At 48.8% G+C, this 13,371-nt stretch overlaps 1 protein-coding gene across 1 annotated transcript; it reads right to left on the reverse strand.

The window, feature by feature from the left end:
• Positions 1–110: 110 nt before the first annotated feature.
• Positions 111–12,562, reverse strand: LOC114708717 (dehydrogenase/reductase SDR family member 4). The gene is made up of 8 exons (XM_028892203.2): positions 12,238–12,562; positions 10,761–10,938; positions 5,849–5,950; positions 3,332–3,402; positions 3,201–3,252; positions 2,800–2,934; positions 2,305–2,360; positions 111–663 (listed from the first exon to the last, which is right to left on the reverse strand). The coding sequence occupies exons 1-8, from the start codon at positions 12,366–12,368 to the stop codon at positions 549–551; spliced, it is 840 nt and encodes a 279-aa protein (XP_028748036.1). The 5' UTR covers positions 12,369–12,562; the 3' UTR covers positions 111–548.
• Positions 12,563–13,371: the final 809 nt, after the last annotated feature.

Genomic DNA, 13,371 nt, shown 5'->3' on the forward strand with positions numbered 1-13,371 from the left:
CTCAGGCCTTGGAGACAGGGAGGAGGCTTGGGGAAAATCCAGAGATTCAGCACTGCCCAGACTTCCCAGATATTCTAAGCACCCCACATTGAGAAATGAGCACACACTGATGCAGAGCAACGCGATCATCTTCGTTTTATTGGTACCTTATTTGTAAATTGTTAATTTTCATTTCTGTTCCTTTCACTCCAGGTCCCTTCTGTCTCCCCTCAAATTCTCCAGAGACGGGGGAGGGGGCGGGTAAGGGGGACTTGGTCTTCATCAAGGTAGCTACAGCCTTCTCAGGAAGTCCTTTCCACGCCCCCCCACCCCGCCCCGCCCCAAGCCTTTTTACAAGGCCATAGCAACAGCAGGGATGCTCATCTGACCACACTTTGACCACAGAGAAAGCAGGGATTTATTACCGGGTGGAGCTGATTTTGTGGGGTGAACAAAATCAGCGGCAAGGAAGGGCCACAGAGACAAGGTGGATTGCACCCTTCCCACACACACCAGCTGGAGTTAACCTCTGCCCTGGGAGGCTGTCTCTTGGTCCTTAGAGGCGGTCCTCAGAGGCGAGAAGGGGTTCCTCCTCCAACCACTACCGTCTCGCCGTTGATGTAACTGGCATTTTCAGAGCACAAGAAAGAAACTATGCCGGCACAATCCTCTGGTTTGCCTAGCCTGGGAAACAGGAAACAAGGAGGGAGCGAACGTAAATCGGGCTAGCCTTTCTCAACTGGCCCACAGGGTGTGAAATTTGCTTAAGAATGATCAGGTGGGCGCTGGTGGGATGTTTCAGTGGTTGAGACCATTTGGCTAGCTGCTCTTCCAAAGGACCCAGGTGTCCCAACACACAAGGCACAATGGAGTTTGAAACTCCAGTTCCATGGGATGTGATGCCTAGTACTGGGCATCACATGTCTTTGATCCCAACACTCGGGAGGCAGAGGCAGGCAAATCTCTGTGAGTTCAAGGCCAGCCTGGTCTACAGATCGAGTTCCAGAACAGCCAGAGCTACACAGAGAAACCAGTCTTGAAAAAACCAAACCAAACCAACCAACCAACCAGCCAAATAAACAAACAAAAAAAACCCCCACCCATACATATTGAAAAAAAAGTTAAAAATTAGGTGATTTTTCAGAACCTGTGTACAGCTTTTTCCCCCTATTAAATGGGGTGGTTACGATCATGTAGTTATCATTTATATAAGCATAAATACAGATTCCTGCAAAACCATATTATATTTAAATATAGAAACACTCTTTTTAGATACCAGAATGCAAAGTGGAACTGATAAAATGGTGAACAATTAATTTTGTATTTCAAAAGAAATTGTTTCAACATATACATGACTCAAGTGTCAGAGAGTCTTTGTGGCAGGAAATAGCATGATCAAGTTACATTTCATTTGTATGGGTTCAATGTACAGATCCTTCTCAGGAATCTATTTTTATCCTTTTAAGACCAGATTCACTTTATAAGAATGTACTAAATCCCATTGTTTTTATCTTGATTCTGTATGTTCTAGAGGTGACAGAGTGAGTGACTAGAAGGCCTAGATGAGTGTTTCTCTAACCTAGCTGCACATTGTAGTTACTTGGGAGGCCCAATAAAGGAAAGGGAGAATGATGTGCAAATTCCACCATGGCCCAATTACAGAAGAGTCCCTGGGAGTGGGCCCTGATCACCTGAGCTTGTCATTGCTTCCCTAGACATTCAAATGTGCAGCCAGGACTCAGCCGCTCTGGATTAGATCATTCACTGGAGTCTCTAGAATGGCACTGCTCTGACTTGTCAACAAGTTGTTAACTAGGCCTAAAGCTCATGCCCAACTTCAGCATGACTTTGGGAGAACCCGAGGAAGGCTGGATGGAATGTTTGGACTAGTAAAGAGGACTAGTAGATACTGCTAGCCTTTGTCCTTGAAGAGTCAAGCTAGAGAAGTCAGAAGGCAGTGAATCCCGAGCAATAGAGACCTCGCAGAAATGTCTGAGTAGTTACACTAGCCCACTGAGGAAGAGAGAGATTCCTCAGGCAGAGTCTGGGCTCTGTGGCCTTCACCCTCATTCTACTTGGCTGGTAGGACCCATCAGTCTGAGGGCTGGAAACGCCACTGCCTTCTGGGTTCGGGTCTCCACAGGTTCGAGGTAGAAGCAGACAGCGAACGAGAGCTCTACTTTGCTTTTTGCAATGAAAGCAGTGTCCTCGGTCAGATCATAGGAGGGATGGGTTTATGAATCTGTGAAGTCTAGGAGAGGCATGCTGTGTCATCTGTGGGACTGAGAGCCGGGGTGAGGTTTCTGTCGTTAAGTCACAGCTTACCTTTTAATTTTCATGCTATCTTTTATGATATCCTCTTTTGATTTGTCCTTCCATAACTGCAGGAAGAAGAGAAACCTTTTTATGTAAGAAGAGGAAAGCATGGGAAGAGAAGGGTGGGAGCTGTCTGTCCCCCCCACAGCTGGGAGGGGGGAGTCCAATTCTCATCTCGCGTTGATCCCTCACTCCCTGCCCTCCCCACTGCGGGCCTCTACTTCATCCTTGCCAGGTCTTATTCAGGAATCTTGCTTGGTCTCCTCAATTCTCATCCACTTTACGAGACAGGATACAATATGGATAGGGCTCACATTCCTCACTCGGTAGAGCCCAGTAGGAAAGGACTATGTGAGGGTCTGGTCTGGGGAAGGTAACTGGTAAAGAGAGGGGATATGCAAAAGCCCAGGCCTCAGGAATGGGAGGGGTGGGGGTTCAGGACTCAGGCACTGGGCTTCCCTGTCCTTCCAGGGTGTCTGGGGGTTCCGTGTTCTCCCTTCTCACCACAGCGCTGAAACGAGTCTTGATGAGTCCAGGCGCCAAGCAGTTCACTCTAATGTTCTTCGAGGCCAGCTCTGCGGCGAAGTTCTTAGTAAGACCCAGCAAAGCTGTTTTACTGACATTGTAAGGGCCCAGAGCCTGGGGAAAGAATGAGTTAGTTCATTCCTTTGCAGGTCATCATTGGTTCTTATTGTACAATGAAGGCGGGAGTCCAAAAGGCACGTCCTGTAAGGGAGGGTCACAGTCAGAAGTCACCTTGTAGTCTCAGGTTGGTTAGGGTTCATGAAAGCAAGGTGTCTGTTTTGTGGGAGAGGACTGGTAGAATGATCTAAAATCCTTCTTTGGGCAGTTGGAGGGGTGGACAGTATAGGATGGAGGCTAGGGTAGAGGTGGTAGGTTCTTACAGGGAATGGAGTGAAGCCTGCTACGGAACCCACGATGACCACCGAGCCGCCTCTGAAAAGGAAAGAGAGCTGAGCCTTTTTGGCCCATGTGGGGCCCCATCTCACCCAAGCTTCCGCTCAGTATCGGTTACCCTCGTTTCTCCATTTCTGGCACCACCGCTTTTATCAACATGGCCGTAGCCGTCACATTAATGCTCAGAACCTGAAGCCAAGAGAAAGGAAGAGAACATGAGAAGGTTGATGCAAGGGTACAGTGATGAGGAGTTACACAGGTCTCCTGAAAACGCCCAAAAACGCCAGTTGGAGTGGATAGAGATTGCGGGCACGGCTGACCTAACAAGGGGAAAAACTGGGGTTCAAGGTTGGGGAGGTGCCTCTCACAGCTAGCTGATGGCACATCAGGTCAGGTGGGCCCGAGGGAAGCCATCTCTCCTAGCCAGCCAGTCCACAAGCAGCTTGACCTCTCAGGGCTGCTTAGGGTTTGAGCTGGATTTTGTATTTCTTCCAAGTTGGGGGTGGGGGAACCTGGAATTGGGTCACTGCCTGGACCTGGGTCACTGCCTGGACCTGCACTAGAGTGTCCTGTGCTTCTCAGGGAACCGTAGCCTGACCCGAGACACCTGGGGGCTTCTGTGGCCTCCTTGGCTTCTGCCCTTAAGGAGTAAGAGGACCTCCAGAATAGACTGTCTGGATGGATATTTATCAGAAAGCAGAGTAATGAGGGAACATTTGTGGGGAGCTGGGGTATACTCTATGATCAAAATTCCCATATCTCAAACTTAAAATTTAAATGTATGACCTTCTTACGTGTTCTAAGCAGTGGGTTGTTCACTTTCTGTGTTCCTACGTTAACTTCTTAGTCTGAATTTTTTTTTCCCCCCAAGACAGGATTTCTCTGTGTAGTTTTGGTTCCTGACCTGGATCTCGCTCTGTAGACCAGGCTGGCCTTGAACTCACAAGAGATTCACCTGGCTCTGCCTCCCGAGTGCTGGGATTAAAGGCTGCGCCGCCGCCGCCGCCGCCGCCGCTGCTGCCGCCGCCGCCGCCGCCACCCCCCACCCCCCCAGTCTGAGAAATTTTAATCTTACTAAACATTTGAGATAGAAATATAGTGAACATCCAGCATCCTTTACCTTGATTCTAGTTATTTATCTTTGGCCTGACTTAACCTCTTCACATATCTGTACAGTTTTATTTTCTTACTCTGTAGCCCAGGCTGGCCTTTAACTCATGGCAATCCTCCTGCCTCAGCCTCCCTAGTGCTAGGATTTCAAGTATGTGTTACCATGCTCATCTTGATTTAATTTTTTTTGTGGGGGCAGGTATGTGTGTACATGTGGGGGTCAGAAGTCAATTCAGGGTGTTTTCCTCAGTTGCTACTCCAACTTATTATTGTTTTTGAGACAGGGTCTGTCACTGAACCTAGAGCTCATGGATTCAGCTGGACTGACTGGTCAGTCAACTCTTACCAAGGCCTTGTTTTCCCTGGTACTGGGATGACAGGTACACTCGAGGTCTAACGTCCAGGTTACCCAGCACCCTCTTCTGGCCTCTGTGAGCACTGCATGCATGTGGTGCACAAACACACACATACAGGCCAAGCACATACACATAAAAATTAAAAAAAATTAAATTGGATAGTGGTGGTGCACACCTTTAATCCCAGCACTCGGGAGGCAGAGCCAGGTGGATCTCTGCGAGTTCAAGGCCAGCTTGAAGAAACCCTGTCTCAAAACACAAAAACAAAACAAAAACAACAACAAAATTAAAAATAAAAAAATTTAAAAAACTTACAAATAAAAAGGAGAAGAAAAATTACTGATCTACAAACTTGTTTTATTTGGCTTTTCCCAAAAGAGGCTTCTTTACTTTAAAAACTATCTTAACCAGAAACTGGCGCACTGAAGAACACTTTGGCACCTTGGCCTTTTTGTCTGGAATGCTAATAAACTATAATATTTTTGCTATCCTTACACTTTCCTGTTGAGAAATCCACAGGGGATCATAAGAATTTAGCATATCCAAATCATGTGGGCATAGTGACCTTAGATTAGAGCTTTATCGTTAAAGGGTGTTTGTAGATGGGCAAATTACATTATGAATATGATGTGACAAGACGCGTTCACCTGAAAGCCAACATCCTAGCATCTTTTAGGCACGTAGAATTTTCTTAGCAGTGTGGTTAGAAAGAGAAGAAACAGGTCATATCCAAAGGCTGTATGCTAGAACGCATCAACTTTTGTAATTTCGCCAAAATTGACATTTCAGTCAACAGCAGTTATTAACATTCCCAAGTAAAGAAAAAGCATTCTTTTCCAACAGCTGAGAAGGGGACGGGTGGGTGGGTAAGTTTAGGCATAGTATTGTTGGCCTCTTAGCTACCATGTTTCTGTTGAAAACAAACCAGGAAGAAGGGCGTGGGTGAGCAGGCTAGGGGGAGAGGTGAGGAACGGAAGCAGAGGTAGCTAGCACAGAGCAAATGATGGTAGACAGAGCTAGGGACAAGCGGAGGTGAGAGAGGCGAGCAGGGCAGGGCGGACCAAACCCCACACTTGGTAAAGCCCCTGGTGAGCCCTTCACATCCACGCTCTGGAGGGAGGCATTGTGCAGGCAGGCCAAGTCTGTTCCCTGCCGCTTTAATCTCTCACCTTGTCCCACACCTCCTCTGTGACATCCAGTAGGCTTCCAAAGAAAGGGTTGACAGCGGCATTGGAGACCAGGATATCAACTCCCTGGTGAAGCTTCACGGCCTAGAGAGGAAGAAGGTGTGAGTCAGGGCTACAGTTAAGGGAGGGAGGTGCATTCATCAACGCTGACGCGGAGTTTCATCTCAGGAGTAGCTGTCAAATGTCTTTCTTGAAGCCGGTTCTCTCCAAAGCCACCCTAAGCTCTGCTGACATTTGAAGCTATGATTTATTTCTGAGCTTTTCTCAATCTGCGCCTTTTCTAAGGGCGTCTCTGACCGTTGTTCTTTTCTTTACACCTCCTTTTAGTGTGCGCCTTCATTCTTATGCCTCCACTGCTCACCTCAGATCTATTGCCGGACCTCCTCTTGAGTACCTATTGACCACTTCCCTTGAGTATGTTACCATGACCTCAAAGCCAGCCTGTCCACATGCACCTGAAGGAAGGAAGATCCCAGAGGAGGAGGATCATTCTAGCCCAATTTCCTCATGGTGGAAGTGATGACGCCTAGGTCCAAGGAGGTTCACTTTTCAAGACTGTAACTCAGAACTATTCTGTGGGGACATCTAAGAGCAGGGTGGCCCATTTCTTTGGTGTTTGGGAAAGACAAAAGGATTTTTTTTTTCCCCTTCAGGGTATAAAGTGGCGGCTGAACTGAGGTCAGACTCTGACTCTAGCAGAGAGCTGATTCCTAGGAGGCCTCCAACAGCCCGTCGGGATCGTTCCGAAACCAGCTGTGCAGGAGAGATGTGATGGGCAAGACTCTGTCTAGTCCGGCTTTGAAGCGGTCTCACACTCGGCTTTGATGTCCTTTTCCTCTCTCTTCTTGGCCCAGTGGTACAGAAGAGGCCAGGCGAGAGCGAGAAAGCCAGGGAAGGAGACCCCTCACCTCCTTAGTAAGCTGTAAGTAGGCGGTGAAGGCCTGGGAAGACATGCCAGCAAGCTTTTGTCAGTAGGTAGAAGCCACCTTAAAAGCAGGCTTTGTGTTTGCCCAGACCTGGCAATTTGGAAGCCTTGGGCAAATAGCATGTAATGGGCCCTCAATCAACTTTGTGCCTCCAGTTTGGCAGAGGAGGGGTGTTATTAACCATGCACACCATCTGCTACCTTCTCCTTTTAACTAATTATTCTCGATAACTAGGTGCTAAGCTCAGTTGTTGCTACACGGCTAAAGGAATACCCAGGCTGTCGATGACACGTTCATTTAACAAAAATTTAAAGTGACAGACACCTTTAAAACCACCACCGACTGACACTTGCTCATGCATTCTAAATGTGGGTGTTGTAGCCCAAAGTCTCAGTTGCCTGCCTTGGCTGTGTGCAAAGAGCCTGATGACATGTGGCCGGCAGGAACAGAACAGAAGGAGAGTGATGTATGTTATGCTCTGTGAATGTCCGGGAAGTGGGCAGGGTAATGGGCCGCAGCAGAGGGTGTTCTCCCTCTTCTGGCTTCTGCCACCCTTTCTTCCCTTCCAGGCCTGTCAGCACAGACAGGGGAGAAGGCTGTGTGTTGACTGAGCGCCACGGAACCATAAAAGTTCATGAGAAAGTGGATATGATAGTCTATGCTTGCGATCCCAGCTCTGGGGAAGCTGAGGCAGAGGGATCACAGGTTTGAGGCCAGTCTGAGCTATAGAGCAAGACCCTGTCTCAAAAACCCCAAACCCCAATATAAAAAGCCACCCCCCCAAAATGCCGAATGAGAAAAGACCGCATTGATGTTTCTCGGAGTTTGCTCTACACTGTATGATCACCACAATGTGTTTTGGACCTGTCTGTTTCGACATTATTTATTTAAAATGAAGGATTATCAAGTGAGGATGTCCCACATCTTGTCTCACCACACCACTGCTGAGCTGTGATGCAGGGTGGGAGGTTATGATCAATAACCACTGTTAGGGAGCAGCTGACCCTAAAAGAGAATATCTCAAACTGCTGACGGTTACCCCATCACTCTCCATCCTGACATCTGTTCTACAGACTCCCCAACAGTCTTGATTTTTTTATGTATGTACATGTGTGTATGCCTATGTGTGTGTATACCACGTGTGTATGTGACTCGCCTCTCCTATTTCTCATTTCTTGATATGTGGTTAGAAAAATCTCCGTTCCCACTGTCTCTTGAGTAATCCATACTAGTCCCTTGGTCACTGCCCTAGACCTGGATGATAGCCAATGGCTGCCTCACTGATGTTCTTAGTCTGGCATCTTCGGTGTAAGGGTATCCTCACCATTGCCAGGTTATCCTTTAAATCACGCTCATCTTGCTGCAAGCTTCACGTGGGTTCTATTTGCCACACAATCACTGACACTCTTTTGGGAGGCTGTGGAAGTCCCGGAGTCCCACCCATGCAGCCCACTTCCCACAGCTCTAGCCCTTGGCTGAGGACTCACAGAGCGCCCCTCTTCCCTTTGGTCCTTGGCTCTTTGTTCATTTATCAGGGTCACTGGAGCCCCATCCTCATCCTATCTGCCTATCACCACCCATTCCTTGAGGTCTAACTCAAGCCCAACTTCAGAGCCAGGGCTGCAGGATTTGCTAAGTGAACTTGCTGGTGGCCGGAGGATAGTTCCTTTTTCTTTTTTTCAATTTTTTTTTTTTTAGGACAGGTTTTCTCTGTATAACAGTTCTGGCTGTCCTGGAACTTGCTTTGTAGACCAGTCTAGTTTTGAACTCACAGAGATCCGCCTGCCTCTGCCTCCCAAGTGCTGGGATTAAAGGCATGTGCTACCACCGCCCAGCTGAGGATATTTTCTTCATAAGGCTTTTCTTCTTTTCACATGTATTTGCACATTCATATGTGGGTGTACATGTGTGGGGGCCTGAGGTTGATGTCAGGAACCTTCCTTGGTTGCTATGACACCTTATTCTTTGGAGTCAAAGTCTGTCAATCAAATCCAGAGCTTGCTCTGGGGATCCCATCTCTGTCTTCTGAGGCTGCGATTACGGGCGACCCCCAGACACATCTGGCATTCATGTGGGCCCTGGAGCCTGACCCTCAGTCCTTCTGCTTGCAGGGCAAGAGATTTAATGGCTAAAGCATATCCCAAGCCTCCCCACCCCATAGGCTTTGACATGAAACTGTGCACGGCTCTGGGTTTGACCCCAGCACTGTGTGTGTGTGCATGCGTGCGCGCACTCTATGTTCATTTTAAATGGCTGTCACTAATTGGCCCCTGCTTCTCATGATTAAAACTACCATCTCAGGCTCTTCTAGCAGTCTATGCCAGGCAATACAACTTTGTCGGACACACATTTGGCCCTTTACAAAGCATATTTAAGTATCTGTCAACAGTTCTTTAAAAATGGAATTATCTTGAGGCTGGAGAGATGGCTCAGTGGTTAAGAGCACTAGTTGATTTTACAGAGGACCCTGGTTTGGGGCCCAGAACTTGCATGGTGCCTCACAACTGTCTGTAACTCCATTTCCAAGGGACATGGTACTATCTGCCATGGGCATAAAACACACACAATGTAGAGACATACATGCAGGCAAAAAAAAAAAAAAATCTCATAGACATAAAATAAAAATAAATAATGAAAAAATGGAATTATCTTTTTTTATCTGTTGACTTCAGTCAACTGTTGTTTAAAGGCCTCCTTTTTCCAAGAAGACTGCCCAAATTATTTCTGTCAACTGTTGTGTGTTCACAGGCTGTGCTTTCTCTGTGCTGGTGGATCCTCCCTTGCACTTTGTGGAATAGTGCGCACCCCGAGTTTTGGGGGAAGATGTAGCTTCTCTGCAGCATGGTTCACATTTTCCTACACAGTTGGAGGCTGGTGCCAAGTGTCAAGCTGGCCTGGGTTAGACTAAAGTCTATTTGGGTACCTAGGGGCCAGCACTACACAAACGGGATGTGCCTAGTGTGTAGGCATGGGAAGAAGGGCAGGCCTGGGTTGAACCACAGATCTTTCCCTCCTGGCTGTGAGACCCTGGGATGTGTCTCCAGCTGTGTGACCCAGCACAGCCTCTGTAAACATGGGGAGAACAGTCCTTGCCTGGGTATGGTGGCTCACATTGGTACTTCCGGCGCTGGGGAAACAAGTTCATGGCTAGAGTGGGCTACAAAGTGAATTCCATACCACTCTAGCTCCCCGTACAAGATCCTGCCTCAAAAAAACCAAAAACAAACCCCCAAATAACAACAACAACAACAAAAACCTCTACCACCACTACCTCCTCCACCACCACCACCACCACCACCACCACCACCACCACCACCACCACCACCACCACCACCAGGCTACATAAGGCTCTACACAAAAGAATTGGCTCATAGTAGGTGAATGAACACGGTGAACTGCCTCTTACAAGTGCCCACAAGCTCTGTGAGCCAAAGAACAGGGGAGCATTTATTAGCTCATCCTAGAGAATCAGACCAGCCATTTTTTTTTTTGGGGGGGGGATGTCTAAGGGATCACCCAAGGCTGAGGCACCAGAGTGGCTTTTGATTCTCTTGCTGGGAGAATCTGGTTGTTCTTAGATTTTTAGGATGCAGATGTAACCGGAAAAGGCACACAATAAAAATGTATTGGCGAGAGGCTGGGGAGATGGCTCAGCGGTTGAGAGGATGGTACTGTTCTCACAACTGACCTGAGTACAGTTCCCAGCCTCCACACCAGGCGGCTCATCACCCCCAGCTCTAGAGGAGTCAAAACTCTCTTCTGGGCTCCCCAGGCACCTGCGCCCACCAGCCCTCCCCCTCCTATACTCGTAATTAAAAATGAATCTTTAAAAAAATTGGTGGGCTGGTTCGGGTGTGGGCACTGGGATGCTGGCAGGAGCCAGTGCTGCCTTCAGAGTGAGGGATGAAGGTACCAGCTGCCCCCCTTCTGCCACCTCCTGGCCCAGTGCCCACATCCTTCCTGCTCACCATGGCTACCAGCCTTTCTCGATCCTCTGGCTTCCCCACGTGGCACACGATGCCAGTCACACTCAGCCCCTCTCCGCGCAGCGTGGCCACGGCACGGTCCACATTCTCCTGTTTGCGGCTGCTGATGACTACGTGGGCCCCATCCTCAGCCAGACGTCGGGCGATGGCGAAGCCAATCCTACAAGTGCAAGAAGAGATACCCCGTCGAGGCCTCTCCAGCCGGGAAGAGGGTGACAGCAGACATGTGTAGCAGAAGTTTCTCCGGTCCTGCCTGGGCCCTGCAGTCCCGTGGCCTGCTTATAAAATAATCACTCAGAAGCTTATATTAATTAAAACCGCTCGGCCATTAGCTCAGGCCTACCACTGACGAGCTCTTACATTTAAACTCAGCCCATTTCTGTTAATCTATATGTTGCCAAGTGTTCCGTGCCTTTACCTGTGTGCCGATACATGCTGCTCCCTGGATGGCAGGCTGGCATCTCCTGACTCAGCCTTCCTCTCCCCAGAATTCTCCTTGTCAGCTTATCCCACATGTACTTCCTGCCTGACTACTGGCCAATCAGCGTTTTATTAAACCAGTGTACAAAAACATTATCCCACAGCAGACATGGGCTCTGGATTCAGACTGCTGGGTGGGTTCTCGCTCTCCCTGGGTCTGAGCTCCACATACCTCTAATAGGTAGAGTATACTTAAGTATAGACAGAAGGAAAGGCGCAGATGATTTTACTATGACCTTATCTTTTGTTCCATGACCCGACATGATCTACCACAGGCCTCATGACTGGTTATTGTACCTATCTATATCCAGTTGGGAGAGAGGGTGAGAAATGAGATGAGAATTCAGTAGCTGCCCTGGCTGTGGCTTGAGAGTCTTGCTTGAAGGAGCGTATATTCCTACACATCTCTCCTACCAGCCTACAACCTCAAAATACCATCCTTTGTTAGATTTGGGGGCCTTCATGGAAGAGCGTGGCCCAAAATCTAAATATCAATGACATATTTTACAATCGCCAGATGTTAGCTTTTCATATATATCTGTATTCTGGGTTTTCGAGGAACTTTTATCTACCGGAAGTCCTTTGGGGATGGAAAAACAGGATAGATAGGAGTGGTGGGTGAGACAGGCTGGGCAGAGTGGTCAAAATATACTGACTTAAGCCGACACAAGATCTTGTGTCTCTTGTAAGTAGGGGTGTGGCTACTGCGGAAGCTGTCAGAAGGGGTGGCAAGAGCTTTGAAACCTTGACTAGTTGTTTTGGTCTTCCCATACTCTAGGCGGAGCTGTTGACTGGGGCAGCCTAGAAGTATGGGGACCTGGGTCCACTGGGCAGTGGGGTTCGAAGCGATTTCAGAACCACCCTGGGTTTCCCTTACGTCCCCCCGGCAGGCCTCTGGCCGTATTTGAGGCCTGTGGACAAGAGTCCAGGAGTTAAAGAAACCTTGTTTCCGGATGGAGACTCTGGCTCCCCTACTCACCCGTCGGTGGAGGCAGTGACCAGGGCCACCTTATTCGCGAGTGGGTTTTGGCGAGTCACCCCGGAGCTGGCCATTCTTACCCACCTCCACGCTCGAGTCCAGCCACCGAGCAGCAGTCCCGCTTTGTGCATAGTGTGGGGCTGGGTTGAACTCTGCTGGGGGCGGGACGGATTAAAGGGCGGGAGGGCGGTCTGGCGGCGAGCGTCCTGCCTCCCCCACGACTGCCAGCCCCGACTTCCAGGACTTGTTTCGCAAGGGCCGGGGGCAAAGGGAGCTGCTGCAGCTGTGAGCGCTCCCTGCTGGCGTCCGCACCTGGTCGATCGTTACCCTCTGCCCTACTTGGAACTCCCGAGAAAGTTCTCAGTCCAAGTTTCCTATGGGCCAGCCCACAGCTCCTCCCAGCAGGAACCCTCAGGCGTTTCTGTGACCCAGCTGCTCCTCACACATCTGCCGGCACACCATTTTTCGGCATGGGGTGGTGGGCGAGTTTTGGTAGAGGAGGCTTTGATATGTAATATGTAATATATAATATATATTGTTATATATCTGCGGAGATAACTCATTTGGTAAAGTGTTCCCTGAACAAGCACTCGGGCCTGAGTTTGGATCCTCAGTATCAAGATAAGAAGGGTGTATCAGCTAACAGCTGGCATCCTAGCTTTGGGGAGACAGACAGGGTTGATTGTTGAGGCGTCTGGCTAGCTGCTCTTGTTAAATCTGTGAGCTCCAGGCCCAGTGCAGGACCCTGTTTCGAGAAAAAGATGGAGAGTGTAGAAAGCCTTCTATGTGGTGGACCTCTGGTGTCTACATGCACTTATATGCAAACTTCTAGTCCCCCACTCCTATAAGCACACTGTAATGAGCACAGTGAAAAAAATAAGCCTTTGCACTTGTAAAAATAGCTTAGTTAGGAACTCCATCCACTTCACCCCAGGCTGCACCTGATAACCAGAACCCACTGACATCACCCACTCAAGATAACCAGAAAGTCCTAGGATCCTTATGCCCGCTGGGCAGTATATAAGTAGAGACCAAGAGCAATGACCTGCTCTGCATATTTGGAGAGATGCCACCTTGATCTGCCCTGAGGCTGGAGAGTCTCTCCCAGGATCCTGACTCTTGAATCGGAGACTT

This window comes from Peromyscus leucopus, chromosome 9 (assembly GCF_004664715.2).
Source record: "Peromyscus leucopus breed LL Stock chromosome 9, UCI_PerLeu_2.1, whole genome shotgun sequence".
NCBI classification, from domain to species: Eukaryota; Metazoa; Chordata; class Mammalia; order Rodentia; family Cricetidae; genus Peromyscus; species Peromyscus leucopus.

What these genes read in the sequence shown, in the direction of transcription:
- LOC114708717 (XM_028892203.2), bottom strand. Translation starts at nt 12,368, where the DNA reads ATGCACAAAGCGGGACTGCTGCTCGGTGGCTGGACTCGAGCGTGGAGG. An exon ending in GTCACTGCCTCCACCGACGG is followed by an intron (nt 10,939 to 12,237) that starts GTGAGTAGGGGA and finishes TTGCACTTGTAG; the next exon opens with GATTGGCTTCGCCATCGCCC. An exon ending in GATAGCATGAAAATTAAAAG is followed by an intron (nt 664 to 2,304) that starts GTAAGCTGTGAC and finishes CCTGTTTCCCAG; the next exon opens with GCTAGGCAAACCAGAGGATT.